This window comes from Cornus florida, unplaced genomic scaffold (genome assembly GCF_030987335.1).
Source record: "Cornus florida cultivar Cherokee Brave unplaced genomic scaffold, ASM3098733v1 CherokeeBrave_3.0.0_Hap2_Chr07, whole genome shotgun sequence".
NCBI lineage: Eukaryota > Viridiplantae > Streptophyta > Magnoliopsida > Cornales > Cornaceae > Cornus > Cornus florida.
In genome coordinates, this window is record NW_026775577.1 from 25683270 (window position 1) to 25700696 (window position 17427).

At 32.6% G+C, this 17427-nt stretch overlaps 1 protein-coding gene across 1 annotated transcript; it reads right to left on the reverse strand.

The window, feature by feature from the left end:
* On the reverse strand, positions 1-828 carry LOC132316463 (protein BYPASS1-LIKE-like). Its single transcript, XM_059814937.1, has one exon. The coding sequence runs from the start codon at positions 826-828 to the stop codon at positions 1-3; it is 828 nt and encodes a 275-aa protein (XP_059670920.1).
* Between the last annotated feature and the right edge of the window lie 16599 nt (positions 829-17427).

Genomic DNA, 17427 nt, shown 5'->3' on the forward strand with positions numbered 1-17427 from the left:
TTACCAGGATAATTGCTCCATAACAGAAGCCTCCCTCAGCAACCCAGAGCAATGCCGATTCTCCTCCATTATTGACTCATCATGAATCCTACTCCAGATATACGTGAAATCTTCGTACCACTTAAAACCCTCCATACAATTCACGTAAAAGCGTATATCAATTGGCCGGCCTTGACATGGTAAGGCAGCAACAAGGCACCACATCGTCATATAGTGTGCACATGCCATCGTGTATACAGAATCTGCAAGCTGATTAGTCTCACGATTATCTACTGCAGTTGGAAGGGACAAATTTGCTTTAAGCAAATCCAATTGCTTGGAAGCTGACCACAGACGGCTAACCCGCGTCCGAAACAATCTAGGTGGCTCCAAGTGCATGTCAATTTCCTCATTGTCTTCAATTATACGAGCAGCAAGGGCGTAGTTTGACTCCTTTTCATTCTCAATTAAAGCCTCCAAATCGTTGAGAAATGCCCTTGCTGAATACAATTCGGACCTCCCAACATTCTGACCCTGCAGAATCATGCGAACCATATTCAACCTGATATGACACTCCAGGAGATAATCAACTCCCTCCCGAATTCCATTGATCAATTCCAAGGAATTCAAACAAACGTGTAGATAAGGACTGATCAAGTGATTCATAACCTCTCTACTGAGGTGCATCCCATTCTCATATATAAGAGTCTCGAATTTCTTCCCGCAAGAAATGAAATTTTCCAGTAGATTCTGAACCCATGAAATGGATGGGAAATCATCCCGAATAATCAAATTGTCGAAACAAAGACCAACATAGGTCTCAAAAAGTTCAAGGTCTGTTTCCTCCATTATAACTTGGAGACTGCTGGCAATTATGGGATTCAAAGACAAGTATGAGAAACTGAAAATCATTAAAAAATAATAACAGAAATAGAAAGACAAGTATGGTTATCCATTATTTAATCACTTTGACATGAGCAAGAAAAATAAAAAAATCCTATTTTTACTTGGAGTTTCTTCAATTTTTAATATTCCTAGACCATTTGAGGCATTGGTTTCACAATCAATCGAGACATGGCTAAGACGGAAGGAGTATGGTGAAGCTTAACTAACAAAAAGGGTAGATAAATCAACCCAAAACTGAACTAGGAGAGGTGTAGTAGGAAGACATAGAAACAATGTAAAGAGAGAGATACATTTCCAGAGAAGAAATCTAAACATACAGTATGTCAATATGCTTAATGAAGAATATATATATATATATAATATAGCGCAAACAAAAGAAAATGCAGAAGAGAGAAGCACAGAAACGAACCGATTATGTATGTATACTACAAACAAGAGACAAAGCAGAAGATAGGACCACAGAAATGAACAGATTATGTCTGTATACTATATATATATATATAGATATATAGAAAAACTAGGTAAAACATACACAGATCTAGTACTTGATCTCTGGAGACAAAAAGGAAACAAAGAAAACATTAGTAGTATTACCTGATTCCAACCAGTAATCGCCTGCAAATGGCAAGTTTTCTGGCAAACTCTCCGTCGATTGTAGAGAGAGACACAGAGAGAATACTGAGGAAGCAAAAGTCCAGACCCCTTTTCTCGAATTCATTGTAGAATCTGTCATATGGTCATTGTTTTAAATGAAAATTCAGTTGGCACTTGAAATGAAGATTAGACTTGATGTTCAAAGAAACAAAACCAGAATTCTGCCTTATCAGTGAGACTATCCAAAGGAAGAATCCCAACAGCGTGTCAATATATAGGCATAAAAATATCTGGTAAAATTAGATATAAGATATTCAGAACAAGGTGTTCTATGGTCTTGTGAATCAAAAGGACCACTGAATACATAATGACAAAATTAATTTAATAAAGGAAACTGCATATATAACTTGAAAATTGCAACTAACACAAAAAACATCAATGTATGTGAGCGATTCAAGAAACATCGGTTTCATTTGACATGTAACTTATTCAGAAATCTAAAGAATTTACCATAAGAAATACAAAACTGCAATTTTCACAATTTGTAATTTATACCCCCTTCAAATTGCGGTTAGCAAGACTCAGGCTCCCCTCCCAATTCATCTTTCTCAGGGTGAATCAAAAATTAAATAAATGCATAAAAATGAAAACAAAAACAGCAATAAAAAGAAGAAGAAGAAGACCAAGAAGAAGAAATGGCACATGTGGTTGGCTAGAACTCCCAAAAATCAACTCAAAAGCCTTTTCCCAGCAAAAAAAATACATAAATCCCTAATATAAAAATGATAACAAAAACAACAGCAATAAAAAGAAGAAGAAATGGAATATGTGGTTGGCTAGAACTCCCAAAAATCATCTCAAAAGCCTTTTCCCAACAAAAATAAAAACAAATCCCTATTATAAAAATGTTAACAAAAGCAGCAGCAATAAAAAGAAGAAGAAGAAATGGCATATGAGGTCTCAAGCTAGGGTTTGAGTTGTACATTGGTTTTTCACCTGCGAGGACAGATTGCAATTGTACGTACATGGGGGAGGCTTCAACTCCTCCGAACCGCCATAGAAGCACAAAATATAGTGATTATAAATTCATAATTGTAAATGGAATTTCTCAAACAACTTACTGAATCAAATAGGCAGTGAAGTAAGTCTAAATCTCCATTTAATAAAACTCCACAAAATCAATCAATGTCTCCATACTAACAGAAACACAAATAAAACAGACTTTCACTCAAACAAACAAACACAAATAGAAACACAAAAATGTGATCTGCATCAGAAATGAGTATGAGATATTACCTAAAAAGCCCTGTAAAAGAAACACAAATAGAAGTCAGGAAAGTAGGCAGAGAGATCGAGGAAGAGTATATATTGAGTGGATATACATAATATACATACATATATATATATATATAGAGAGAGAGAGAGAGAGAGAGAGAGAGAAATTAGGGAAACGACATCAGAGGAGGTAGAAAGACATAGAAACAATGTAAAGAAAATAAGAAATAGATATTTACAGAGATAAAATCCACACAAACACGCAGTCACTATGCACAAACAATAGAAAATGGAGTAGATAAAACCACATATACGAACCGATTATTTATGTTTGTGTGGGTGTGTTTGAAGAGAGAAGAATTACTTATAAACAACACGTATACATGGAGAGAGAAATTAGGGAAAGGACATCAGAGGACCATAATACAAGGAGAGGTGTAGAAAGAAGACATAGAAGCAATTTAAAGAGAGATATACATTTACAGAGAAGAAATCTAAACACACAGTACGTCAATATGCTTAATGAAGATATATATATAATATAGCGCAAACAAGAGCAAATGCAGAAGAGAGAAGCACAGAAACGAACCGATTATGTATGTATACTACAAACAAGAGAAAATGCAGAAGAGAGAAGCTCAGAAACGAACCGATTATGTATATAGATATAGATATAGATATAGATGTTTGAAGAGAAAGAGACAGACAAAAAGAAAACAATTGTAGTCTTACCTGATTCCAACCAGTAATCGCCTGAAAATGGTAAGTTTTCCGGCGAACTCCCCGTGGATTGTAGAGAGAGACAGAGAGATTGTAGAGAGAGACACAGAGAGAACACGTAGTTGGGAAGCAAAAGTCCGGACTCCAAATATTTATGCAATTTGGTTAAGAAACAAGTGCGTGAGAGTTGTGTGAGAGTTGTGTGAGCGTTTTGGTGGCAGTAGGCTTGTAGCAGGCTTGCAGGTGTACGGGTTTTTTTGGACACAACGGATTTTCTTGACCTCTGTGCTTTTGATGCAATTTTTTTTTTTTTTTTCAATTTTTATTTATTTATTATAAAACTAAAATCATTTTTATCTTTTTCAGATAAAATATATTGGTTACCATAAATGACACTATTATAAATTTATCTTCTATTTTCACAATGAGTTAATTCAAAATTAGTGCATTACATAATTTAGCATTTTGTTATTATTACCTGGTGGCCATATCACACTCTATTTCTCTTAAAAAAAAATTAGATTTTGGTGATCAAAGTTAAATAAAAATTTAAAAAATACAACCTTCAAATCAAGAAAAAATAAATAGTGATTAATTTTAAAACTTAATTACTAATGAGAGGGCAATTTGGTCAAGAGGTTAGGTGTAACGGGTCAAAGGTATTTGCCATCCAATCTAAAATCTTACCCTTGTGATGTAAACTCATAAAATTTTCGTTGCAATTAGACCATCTACATATTCACTTTAATGTCGAGAAGGCCAAATTTGGAGTGCCATGAGATCAAAGGTTGAGCACGTTCTGATAACACTTGTAACAAGTTATGCAATTACCATTCTTCCGAACAAAAAAGAAAAAGAAAAAAGAAAAAATTTAAGCTATTAAATGGTGTTACATACTACCCATACATGTCTAAGACCTTTCATATCCAAATTAGACGCGAAACAAGGATTTGTTACACTGGCAATCTTTATAAAGCTTGAGAGACTTTAGGGCTCTCTTTTTCTGATTCTTTTGTTAATTTTATTGTGTCTGTCTTTGAGAAAAGTTGCCTCAAAAGAAAACTTTAATTTAGCAAAAGACATGTGGTCTAGCGGTATGCGACTTCTACTTCTCTAAGGAAGGTCAGTGATTCGAATCTCAATGGAGACAGTATGTATGAGTCTCAACTAAAAAAAAAAATTTTCAATTTGAAACGGAGGAAATATATATTTTTTTTAAAACATGAAATCTAATCATCCATTAACCATTAACATGGAAAACTTGTAACACTCTTTCCTTCAATTTTTAAAAACTCAAAAATCATTTAAAAAAATTTATAGAACTAAACAGTATTATTTGAAAAGAGATTTTTTATCTGAGTTTGTCTAAAGAGACAAAATTTTCTACTCGTACCACTTAGTATTATGAGAGATGATGGAGGGAATTTTGAATGCTACCCGGGGGGGGGGGAGAGAGAGAGAGAGAGGGAGAGGCTACTCAACAAAAAGCAAACGGAGAAGGACAATTCTTGGAAACCAATAATGCTATGACGCGTGTCTAATAAGTACGTATACACAGTATATTTGAGAGAGAGAGGAGAGAGAATTTCTCATATTTTCATTTAGGACACGTGTCATTGTAAAATCAACTTTCGATGAGAAATTTTTACAATTTTGAACTGTCCAAATTGCAAAATATCTCATTTATATGATAAAATACTAATGAATTTTTTTTTTTTTTCATTATAGACAATAGATAAACACTGTTGCTTCTAGTTAGTGTTGGGTCCCACCACAATGGTCAATTGGTAATGATGGGATTTTCTTAATGATTACTTAGGGATTATTTAAAAATTTTGTAGATATATAATTCAGAAAAAAGAAAATAATAGGTACTACATATATGATAGCCAAAAAAAAAAAAAATCACTAGATCCTAGCCTGCGTAGCATTCTTGGAAACATTCATTTTTTCTTGTACATTGTTTCAAAATTATTCAGGCATAATTAATGTAACATGACATTTGTAAGTAGAAATTCAAAATGAGCAAATTAATATTCATGTACTACGACCGCATTACTACATGCAAATCTATTTTGTTCTATTGTTATTTTTATTATGTATTCCAACTCTCTTTTTTTTATATATTATTATTGTTACTTTATAATTTATTATTAGCATTATGTATTATTCGTGTACATTTTAATTTATTATTAGCTTTATGTGTTAGCAACTAATTGTATTGATTATGAATTTTCATGTACATTTTAATTTATTATTAGCTTTTATGTGTTAGCAACTAATTGTATTGATTATGAATTTTCAGAAAATTTTGATTGAGAAGGAATATATGGACATATTAATTTGAGTTTTAGAATTTAAATTAATAGAATTAGAGAAGAGAACTTAAAAAATTGAATTATTATTATTTTTTTAATTTTACCAATTCTAATTTCAATTCTAAGACGTGCACCATCATTTTTATGTAGCTAACATAATCTGTTTGATAGAAAGAAAGTCAGAATAACGTGGGTTAGTTAAATTAACATTTATATACGAATGAATATATGTATGTATGTATCTATACATTGGAATGTTCAGCAAAAAAGCACGTATATATCGTGCTTGGTTAGATACAGGATGATTCGGGTGAAGGGTTTATGAGTAAAAGTATATTTATAAAAGGAGATTGAGAAAATAGGACAGTTTAAAATAGTCAAAAGGTGAACAAAAGAAAAATAAAAATGCAGTGGTTAAAATTGCGCAATATAAAATTAAAATTATGTACTAAAAATTTTAAAGATGAAATTTTAAGGATTGAAATTTTTAAGTGTAATTAAAAATAAATATTTTTTTTGAATTTTTAGCAATATCTCTATCAATTAAAATTTTACTCAATAGTTGTTCAAGAGTACAGCAAATGAAATCATTAACCTTTGCCTATATAGTAAATGATAATTTTTTAAATGTTAGACTAAATTAAAAGTAAGATCATAATTAATAAAATTAAACTATGACCACTCACGCCAATTTCTATATATGTAGTACCTCATTGGTAGAAAATATGGTAGGATGAAGAAGCTCGATGTCAAATGCTAGAATTACAATGTTTGTTAGGGTTTGATCCAGAGTGGTCTCACCAATGCTAGTGCAAGTGCTTGCCGGTGTACTTTAGCTTCATCAAACTGTGGAAAAGATTTGTTATGGAACGAACAAGCCCCTGCTTCGAGAAAATTAATTTAGAATTTAGCTAGGCAAGATCACATCAAAAAGCAAATTATTAGTGCGCTTAATTAGATTATGATATTGAATTTCACTCATATTACATTCTTGAGAGTTGCTCATAAAATTTTAAGCACAATTATTAACGGTTGGAATTATATATAATATTGTCAAATTTACTGAATTGTGTGGTTTTTTTTTTTTTTTTTTTTTTTTTTTTTTTGGCAAGGCAAATAACAACAAAAACAGCACCCTAATTATAAAGAAACAAACAGGCAATCCTGCCGAGCTTTCAATAGCAACATCGCCGGGATGCAAGTCAGAATTTGATCCTCTTGCAAAAAAGGTTTTGAAAGTTTTGTTGTTTCATGAGCAAGGCTATTTGCTTCCTTATTAACATGAGCTATCTTTGCCTCTGGGAAACACCTCAAAGCAGTTTGGATATCAAAGACAATTGAAGAAATTTCAACCGGATAAACTCGAGCTCCCATCACAGCCTCACGAACCGTAGACGAATCAGTTTCAAAACATATTCTCTGAAAAAGAATTCTCCTAGCCAATAAAATGGCTGCCCTCAAAACATATGCCTCAGCCATAAGCGATGATGCAGCAGGGAATTGTGTCAATACCACTATCTACACAATGTTCCCATGATGATCTCTAAATACAACCCCCCCCCCCCCCCCCTCTCTCAATCCTGCAAAATAATCAGAATCCCAAAAAGCTGCATCTACATTACATTTTAACACACAGGCAGGAGGAAGACTCCATGATCTCTCTCTTGACACAACCCTTTTTGGCATGTAAGAAGCACAACACTCCAAGTTGTTTTCAACGGCATCAATAAATTCCCAATAAGCAGCAGTTGCCAACTGGATAACCATTTGTGGAAATGGCCTCTCACCATCAAAGACAAAACGATTAAGCATTTTCCAAATGGCCTAGGCACAAAAGGATGCTAAGCACTGCACTTGCCTTTGAGAATTTTCCCGATCAACCCCTTTCCAAGTGCACACCACCAATCAGCAAATGATAGTATCTGTAATGATACAAAATCAAAGGGCAGAGGGGACATTTTTCACACCTGCGCAACAAAAGGACATTGAAATATTATATGCTCCACCGATTCTCAACAAAGGCAAATATCCTCCACACATAAACCACGTTTGGCAAGCGCCACATGAGTGGGTAATACACCTTGGCAACATTGCCAAAGAAAGTGTTTTATTTTTGCAGAAATTGTGTGGTTTACTTGGGTTAAATTGAGTTTTATGTTGAGAAACTCCGAAAAATTATCAGAAGATGCAAATTTTGCATTATCAAAAATTGAATTATGTGATATTTGTCGTTTTCCTAAATATGTCAATTTATTTATCAAATATTTTTGACTTTTACCCGTTACTAGTATAGATCACTAGTTACCCCAGTTTTTTATAAAACTTCCAAGTCCATGGGATGAACTAACCACAAAAGGTTACCCAGACTTTTTGGGGGATAAAGATCAGATAATTTTGATTTCTTCAATTTTTCTAAATCAAGAATCATTTAATTGATTTGAACCTTTTATGTCCTGATTATCAACTTGCTGGATAAGCAGTGTTAACATATCCAACTTTGCATTTAAGGATACCATTCCACAAATCAACTCTTCTTTTTGTAGCTCTTTCGAGATAGGAGTTTTTCGAGCTCTCATCTGGTGATCTGTGAAAATAGCTTCTTCCCATTTTTCTTGTGGAATAGCTTTTAAAACACATCGCCAACATAAATCTGAGGTGTCGATTTTAAGAATAAGTTTATCTCCTGTTTGAGGAAAATAAACTTCAGGAATGTTCACAAGATCTCTTTTGATCTATTCAACAATTCTTTTGTCATCTTCTGTCCATTCAAAGATATTATCTTTTTGGAGCTTCTTTATTAAAGGAATTTCTTTTTGAGACAAACCTTTAATAAAAGTGCGACCATAATTCAAGATGCCAAGAAAACTCTAGAAGTTCTTGAACCTGATTATCAAACTCTTCTATATCTTTTTTCAAATATATCATGGGTTTTACTCTAATGATGATGTTGGGGTTCTTGAGCTTTATCCTGTAAAAACGAAGGCTACATTTCCAGTACGTTAAAGGATTGTCATCAAAATAGCATATAACCAACGTTTTTCAGTTAAAGCTAAAATATCGTTTTCTCTTTTAGGTGGAGAAAATTTTTTGTTGCATATTGAGGCAAGATTTTCCTGGATAAGGATCTCAACTACTGTATTATCTTTTGCAGTTAAAGAAATTATTTTTTCTTTTAGCTATAAAAATAAATAAGTATAAATGAAATTCAGCCTAAAATAAAGTCTCCATACATGAATGGAAAGCAAAGTAATTTTGGAATAATGAATTTTTTATCATTAAGCCAAATAGCAATATCTTTTGCTTTTAATTGGATGACAGTATGTGGTGCATCAGCATCTATACTTTAAACGCCTATGAGTTGTTTCACTGTTCTCCATTTGTCTACTGGTATTGCATTGTATTAGCAGCAGCTGGTTGTGGCTCCAGTGTCAATGAGAACACAAAGATTATATGGTTTATAACCTTTAAAATTGAAAATACCATATTTCTTCTTTTTCCCTTGTGAAGGAGCAAAGAAAATTTCTTCCTTTCCTTGTTTGAAATGAAAAAATCTAGTCGAGTTAACCGAATGATTTGATCCAGGAAGGATAGGCATTCCTTTTTCTGAAAGGAGGCGTTTTCCCTTTTCTTCTTTAGTAAACCTTTTTCTGGGAGGTAGATCTGAAGGTTAAACGTTTAATAGTCTAGGAGGGAACAGTTTATCCTATCTAGTTGGTTCATGAGGATGACTTGCAGAGACAGCGTTGAACATTAGGTTTCTCTATATTTTTAATATAGAGATTAGAACCAGAAGCTTGAATAGTGGTAACTATAGGTTCCTCTGTTCTAATTGTCTTTTCGGTGTTGATTCCTTCGAATAGCCAATTTCTTAGTATTTCTAGATCTGTCCATTTCAATAATTTCGGTTCAATTATTGAATCGAAGAGTCTAGGTTCAAAGAGAGTGACCAGTTTAGGGTCAATCGGAAGGGTAGAAGTTTCAGGTTCTTTGGTTAGTTCGTAGAGAACTTTCCATTGAATTCCTAAACTTGGAGAGTTATGATCCATTTGAAGATTTAAAAGTTTTATTTTGACTTTCAAAACTTTTTCAATGTTTGGATCATCGATGGAAACAAAATAATTTGGCATTAATTTAAACCAAATAACATTGTTAACAAGATTCAATTAAACACCTCCGATTCAGGCGTCAACTGGGTTATGGAGTCTGTTATCCATAACAAGAACAAGAATGGGTTGATCAGTTCATTTTTTGAACAAAAAGGTGATCTTAATTTGGACCATTCCTATATGAATATATCTAGCATGAGGAAATTGATTTTTCCATCTAGCAACTTTTTCTTTGCCAAAGATGTTAAAATCTGGCATACCATTGGAAGAAGTGTAATCAACTGTGGTATTTCCACTTGTTCAAAAACCCTTTTTGAAAAGATTTGCAACAACTTAGAAGTCTTATAGAGATCTTCTTTTTTCAGTTTTTGAAGTTTAGCGAACTGAATGAGTTGTTCGTTCATAAACTGGACTTCTTCTCCAATAACATTGCTAAGTTTAATGTTAGAGAATTCTTCAGGATGAGAAGTAAAATTTAACATATAAACTTCTTCATCACTATCGTTGGATTCTGATTCACTAGATATTTCGTAGAGAATATTATCTGAATTAGAGAGATCACGACCATAGATGACATAAAGATCTTCTATTTCGATCCTTTTAATCATCTTTGATGTTCGTTTACCCTTTTTTGGGCAATTGGGAGCGATGTGGCCTTCTTCATCGCAGATGTAGCATTTGCATTCTTTCTTTTTTGCAGGCGCTTTTGCATTGGACTTTGAATTATTGCGTTTGATATAGTTCTTCTTCTTCTGAACAGGCTTCTTACCTTTCTTTAATTTGAATCTTTTCTTGCGAAAAGAGTGTTAGGGATAGGATTTTCTTGTTGAGCATCCGATCTTTCAGGTTTCTTTGAGAATCTTTTCACAATAGTGTTGACCAAAAGGTGTGTTGCTGATTTGATTCTTTAACTGTTTTTTGGCTTTGACTTCTAAACATTTTTCGTTTATGAGTCTTTAAATAAAACCAATGCGTAGACCAAGGTGATCGGTTTTATTTACTAACCTTTTGTGGCTAGTTCATCCCATGGACTTGGAAGTTTTATAAAAAAACTGGGGGTAACCAGTGATCTATATTAGTAATGGGTAAAAGTAAAAAATATTTGGTAAATAAATTTACATATTTAGGAAAATGACAAATATCACATAATTCAATTTTTGATAATGCGAAATTTGCATCTTCTGATAGGAGGGTTTCTCCGGTGTGATTGCGTAGTTCTTCTTTAAGAATTTTGTCGTCTTCTGTCCATTCAAAGATGTTATCTTTTTGGAGCTTTTTTATTAAAGGAATTTCTTTTTGAGACAAACCTTTAATAAAAGTCCATAATTCAAGATGCCAAAAAAACTTTGAAGTTGTTTTTTATCTTAAATAACATCAGGAAAATCACGAATTTTTATAATGATGTGATCCTGTAGTTTTATCCATTTTTGGGTTAAAACTAGACCTAAGAAATCAATAATTTCTTTTTCAACTACTATTTTATTTGGTGACAAGATAACTCCATATTTTTGGAATTTAGCAGATAGTAGTTTTAAATGCTTCTTATGATCTTCTCTTGTTTTAGAAAAGAATGTATACTATGAAATTTTTTTAAGGTTATTAAAGAGCTTATCCATCCATTTTTGGTATATTTGAGGTGCAGTATTGAGACCAAATGACATTACAGTCCACTTTTAGCTTTAACTGAAAAACATTAGTTATATGTTATTTTGAGGCAAAATTTCTTTGACAATCCTTTAACGCTCTAGAAACGTAGCCCTCGTTTTTGCAGGAAAAAGCTCAAGGATCCCAATGTCATCATCAGAGTAAAACTCATGATATATCTAAAAAAAGATATATTAGTTCCTTTTCTAAACAAAGAGGTGATCTTGATTTGAACCATTCCTATATGAATATATCTAGCATAAGGAAATTGATTTTTCCATCCGGCAACTTTTTCTTTACTAAAGATGCTAATTTTTTTGAATCTTCTCACTTTTTCTGAGGAAAAATCTTGGGACAGTGCTCTATGTAGAAGTCAACAATGTCTTGGGCAATCCACAATGGTCGATTATTTGTATTTGGAGCTGTAAGCATAGTAGTAACAAGCCCTCCTGTGCTTGTTCCAGCGATCACATCAAAATAATCGGCAATTCTTGAATCTGTTCCATCAATTTCATGCAGGAATCAATAGAAAATCACAATGTTTAGCTTCCTTACTTGAATATGATAAATTTAAGGGTCATGAATCGTGGAGATATTTTGATCTTTATCTATCCGTATTGAGGTCATTCGTACGAGTTTCGTAAATTAGTCTGGCCCACCACACCCCGGTTAATCAAAAAAAAGAAAAAAAAAACAATATAAAGCTTGGTCAATGAGTACCTGAAGCTTGGTTTCGAGGCATGCCAGAATGAAGCAGGAATTATGTCTCTTACACCACCTCCATCAATGCTCAACACAGTGTGTAACCATTCACTTTAGAGAGAAAATGTATAGTTTAGAGCATCTCCAATGCTAAATGTCATTTGGGGCTACCAAATCTATATTTTGAGAGCAGCTACAGTGTCAAAATACTATATTTTAGAAATTCTGCTCCAATGGTGCATTTAATCCAAAATGCTATATTTTAGCAATTCTCAACCTCCATTGAACTAAGTCCAACTTCTAGCTTCCTAATCCTACTTTAACTCTGACCGTTAGATTTCCAAATTACCTTCCCATCTTAACCATTCGTTGCATTATGTCCCACATAGTATTTTTAGGGCAAATCATTTCAGCCTCCCCAATCGCCTCCATCTTTATTCTCGTTCTTGACTTTGAGCTTACCCTTTCTCTCTCTCTACAACTGCAAACTACAAAATCTACAAGAATCAAAAGTTCAAAACCCATACATTTCAGTTTATCTTATCTGTTTTCAAGAATCAAAAGATCAAAACCCATATCGGCATATCATTTCAGATTGTTCAAAAAATCAAAACCCATATTGGCATGTCATTTCAGATTGTTCAAAAAATCAAAACCCATATCGTTCAATTTCAATCACCCGCTGTTCCAGTCCAAGTTTGCCGTTCGCAAGCTTCAGCTGCTGCTTCTCAACTCTCAAGCTTGCCCCTCTCTCTTTCTGCAACTGCTAACTTGTATGTATGGGTTTTGAAAATTGTGAATCATTAAGATACATACATACATATATATATATATACACACACACATATATATATATTGTATATATAACAACACTTACATGACTGATTTCAAATTGAGGGTTTCAAGAAATGGGAAATTGGAGGATTGAGGAAACCATTTGGGTTTGGTGCTCTGATTTGTAGTGCTTACAGAAGATGCATCATTCTTACAAGCATTGTGAGAGGACTGAGTTTTGTGGATAGCTGTTGAAGACTTGGTTGAAGGTTGTGATGATGCAGATTTCCTGGCCACGTCTTTTGGGTTTGGTGCTCTGTTTTTTCTAGAGAGTTAGATATACAAATATATATATATATAGCGAGAGAGAGAGAGAGAGAGACTGAGGTCAGATTTTGCAAATGGCAACAAATTTGTCCGTTGCAGATGAAAGGGAGAGAGACGACAAAGAATTAAGAGACTTGCCAAAATTTTTTGGCAGTTGCTAGATTTGAGTGTGAATTTGGGAATTTCAAATTTTGAGAGCTCAAATGAGAGCCTATTGGAAAGCTCACTTTTTAGTCACCTCTAATATTTTGATTTTGAGAGCTCAAATGAGAGAGCATCGGAGATGCTCAAAGAGAATGTTGAGGTGAAATTAGTGAACTCACAGAGAACCCAAAGAGTGTTGACGAGGAACATGCTAATGGATCAACCACTATACAAAACCAAAAAACATAACTGACAAACCATGCATGCCATTTTAGGAAACAATTTGTCTATTTGAATTTTTTTCAATTAACTCAATTTTTCTATTTATTTATATTGATTAAAGCCAACATTTTGATTGGCCAGAGGAGTACTTCTTTAGTTCTTTTTTCCTTGGAAATTTGAAGTTCCTATTCCACGTTTGGCAATGTTTGATTTGTTTGAACACTATTTTGTCTTCTTATAAAATCTTGCCCTAATTGGGGATAAAGAGTCCCATCAGCAAAAGAATGGACAGTCACCTTCAGATGTTTAAGAACAATAATCAAGAAATTTAAGAAAACTCAATATATATATATATATATTAAGAATTATATAAAACAATTATATATATATATATATATATATATATATATTAAGAATTATATAAAACAATTTTCTAAAAATAAATATTTTGTTAATTAAATTTTTAAATGAGAAGTTCATAAACAGTCAACAAAATAGATTTTTGTACAAAAACATCTTAAATGAGGCATGTTTCATTTCTAAATTAAACTAAACAATTTAGATCATATTTCATTTTATTTATCACTAAAGGGTGTGACCTTGTCTTAGCTACTCTGCCTCCCAGTATAGAATGTGACGGTTTGAACCCCGTGAGAGTAAAATAGGCGTGTTAATTTCTTCCCAATAAAAAAAAGGGTAATATTATCTGAACATCGTATTTCACAAATTGCCTGTTAGAAAAGTCAAACTCCTCACCGAAAGAGGAGTGTGGAAATGCCAAAGTCTAAAAAATATTTGGAAGTGAGCACATATAGCATTATCATTTTAGCTTTATTGTACATTAACTTAAATGTGGTTATTCCACGCAGCATTATCATTTTAGTTTATTAAATACTGTTTTTTTGTTGAATTTTTTAATATAAAACTATTTAAAAGTAATGATATATGTATATATCATTTTTTTATTAATTAAATTTATGTAGTAGTAGTTCTTTATTTGTGCCAATTATGTTACAAAGAAATAGTGGTTCTTTGTTAGTCTAGGTGATGGGTTCAAACTTCAATCCCTACCCCCATGCAATTACTGCTACATAATTTGTGCAAACTGAACATCACAAACTTGGATTGCGGGCAAGTTGTGGATTCTAGAATTGAATTTGCGCAATTGGTAAATTTAGGGTGCTTTTTACTCCCAATTCGTCGGACTAATAATTTCAAATAAAGATAAAATGAGTCATTAATAAAAAATGATTTAACCTTGTTGAAGCTTATGTGAGTTCGTGTCCTTACTCATTGAACATTCTTATTCGGAAACATGGATTTCAACCACATCAGAGCTAACTTATGTGAGGGCATCAATTATAGGGGTGGCAACATTAATGCAAAGCCATTCTAGCAAACCTCCCTTATCTGTTGAGCTATACCGGTTTTTATTTTTTGCCATACCGATTCCAAGGGAGAACACTAGGAAACTGGTTTGGTCTGTCTTAGACAGAATCTCCTTTATTATATGGCTTTTTCAATTTGAGTATGCAAAAATTCAACGTACCTAATGAAGGATCGAGAATTCAAGTCTCTTTCTGGTTTGGTCTTTGTTAGACACAATCTCCTTTGATATATGGTCCCTTCAAGTTGAGTTTGCAAAATTTAAACACTTAATGGAAGATTGAGAATTTAAGTCTCTTTCAAACATTAATGATCGATGTCTTCACTATTTAATTATGATAACCACATTAATGATCAATGTCTTCACCAAACATTTTTTGCACTATGATCTGATATGGAACTCAACAAGCTCCTGCTCAGAAAATACATGTCACATAATTATATCCATAACCAACCGAAAATGCTCATTTGAGCATGACTATGGTGAAAATTAATTTAGAATTTAGCTAGTCAAGAACATGTCAGAAAGTAAAATTAATGGAGAATTTGAGGTGAGAAGGTCCGAGTAAATGGTGCTAAATATTGGCGGTCTTAATTAGATTATGATATTGAAAATCATTTCCTACCACCGTCAAGGGAAGTTGTTGTTGTTTTAACACACACACACACACAAAAAAATTTATAGAACAGTGAGATTAAATTATGAAAACTATAATACTATTTGAAACCTAGAAAAGAAATTTAGAGAAAATGCACTTACGTTATCGTAGTTCTTCGATTGAGTACCCCTAGGTGTAAAAATCTGAAAATTTCAACAAAACGGAACTCAAAATCTGAGAAAAAAAACGATTCAATTGTTGAAAACAAGAAGAAAAATAAGTATATTATGTGACTTCCTGATATTGCAAAAGTTTTATAATTTAGTTGGTAAGATGCCTTTCATTGACTCTTGGAGCATGGGTTAGTAAAAAAAAATAGAAAGGAGAAGGAGGAGGAGGAGAACGCGAGATTAAGAAGAATCTCAAGCTGGAGGAGGGAATTTTGGAGGCTACTCAACTAAAAGCAAACGGAGAACAATTATTGGGAACCAATAATGCTATGACGCGTGTCCTAATATGTATGTAATATATTTGAGAGAGAGAGAGGAAAAAGTTAGGGAACTGAGGCTCGCTTGAAAGGAGAATTTCTCATATTTTCATTTAGGACACGTGTCACTATAAAAGCAACTTTCGATGAGAAATTTCTACAATTTTGAACTGTCCAAATTCCAAAATATCTCATGTAGTATATGATGAAATACTAATGATTTTCTTCTTTTTTTTTTTTTTTTTTCCATTATAGACCATGGATAAACATTGTTGGTTCTAGTTAAACACTGTTGGTTCTAGTCGGTTCCGGTCCCACCACAATGGTCAGAGATTGGGGGAGGGAGTAATGATGGGATTTTTCTAGCCTGCATAGCATTCTTGGGAACATTCATTTTTCCTTGTACATTGTTTCAAAATTGTTCAGGCATAATTAATGTAACATGACATTTGTAACTAGAAATTCAAAATGAGAAAATTAATATTCATGGAGGTGCTTGATATGAAAATGTGCCACGACCTCATTATTTACATGCACATCTATGTTGTTTTATTGTTATTTTTTATTATGTATTTCAACTCTCTTTTTATTATTATTATTATTATTATTATTATTATTATTATTGTTACTTTATAATTTATTGTTAGCATTATGTATTATTCATGAACATTCTAATTTATTATTAGCGTTATGTGTTGGCAACTAATTATATTGATTATGATTTTTCAGAAAAAATTGATTGAGAAGGATATATGGATATATTAATTTGAGTTTTAGAATTGATATCAATATAATTAGTGAAAAGTAACTTAGAAAATTAAATTATTATTACTTTTTTAATTTTACCAAATTTTAATTTCAATTCTAAGACTACATCATTTTTATGTAGCTAACATAATCTGTTTAATAGAAAGAAAGAAAGAATAATGTGGGTTAGTTAAATTAACATTTATATATGAATATATGTATGTATCTGTCTCTCTCTCTCTCTCTCTCTCTATATATATATATATATATATTTGAGGTCAAAATGTCAAAGTACATCTATTTGATTAGATACATTGGAATGTCAAGTAAAAAAGCACGTATATATATGATACAGGGTGATTCGGGTGAAGGGTTTATGAGTAAAAGCATATTTATAAAAGGAGATTGGGAAAATAGAATGGTTTAAAATAGTCAAAGGGTGAACAAAAGAAAAATAATAATGCAGTGGTTAAAATTGCACAATATAAAATTAAAAA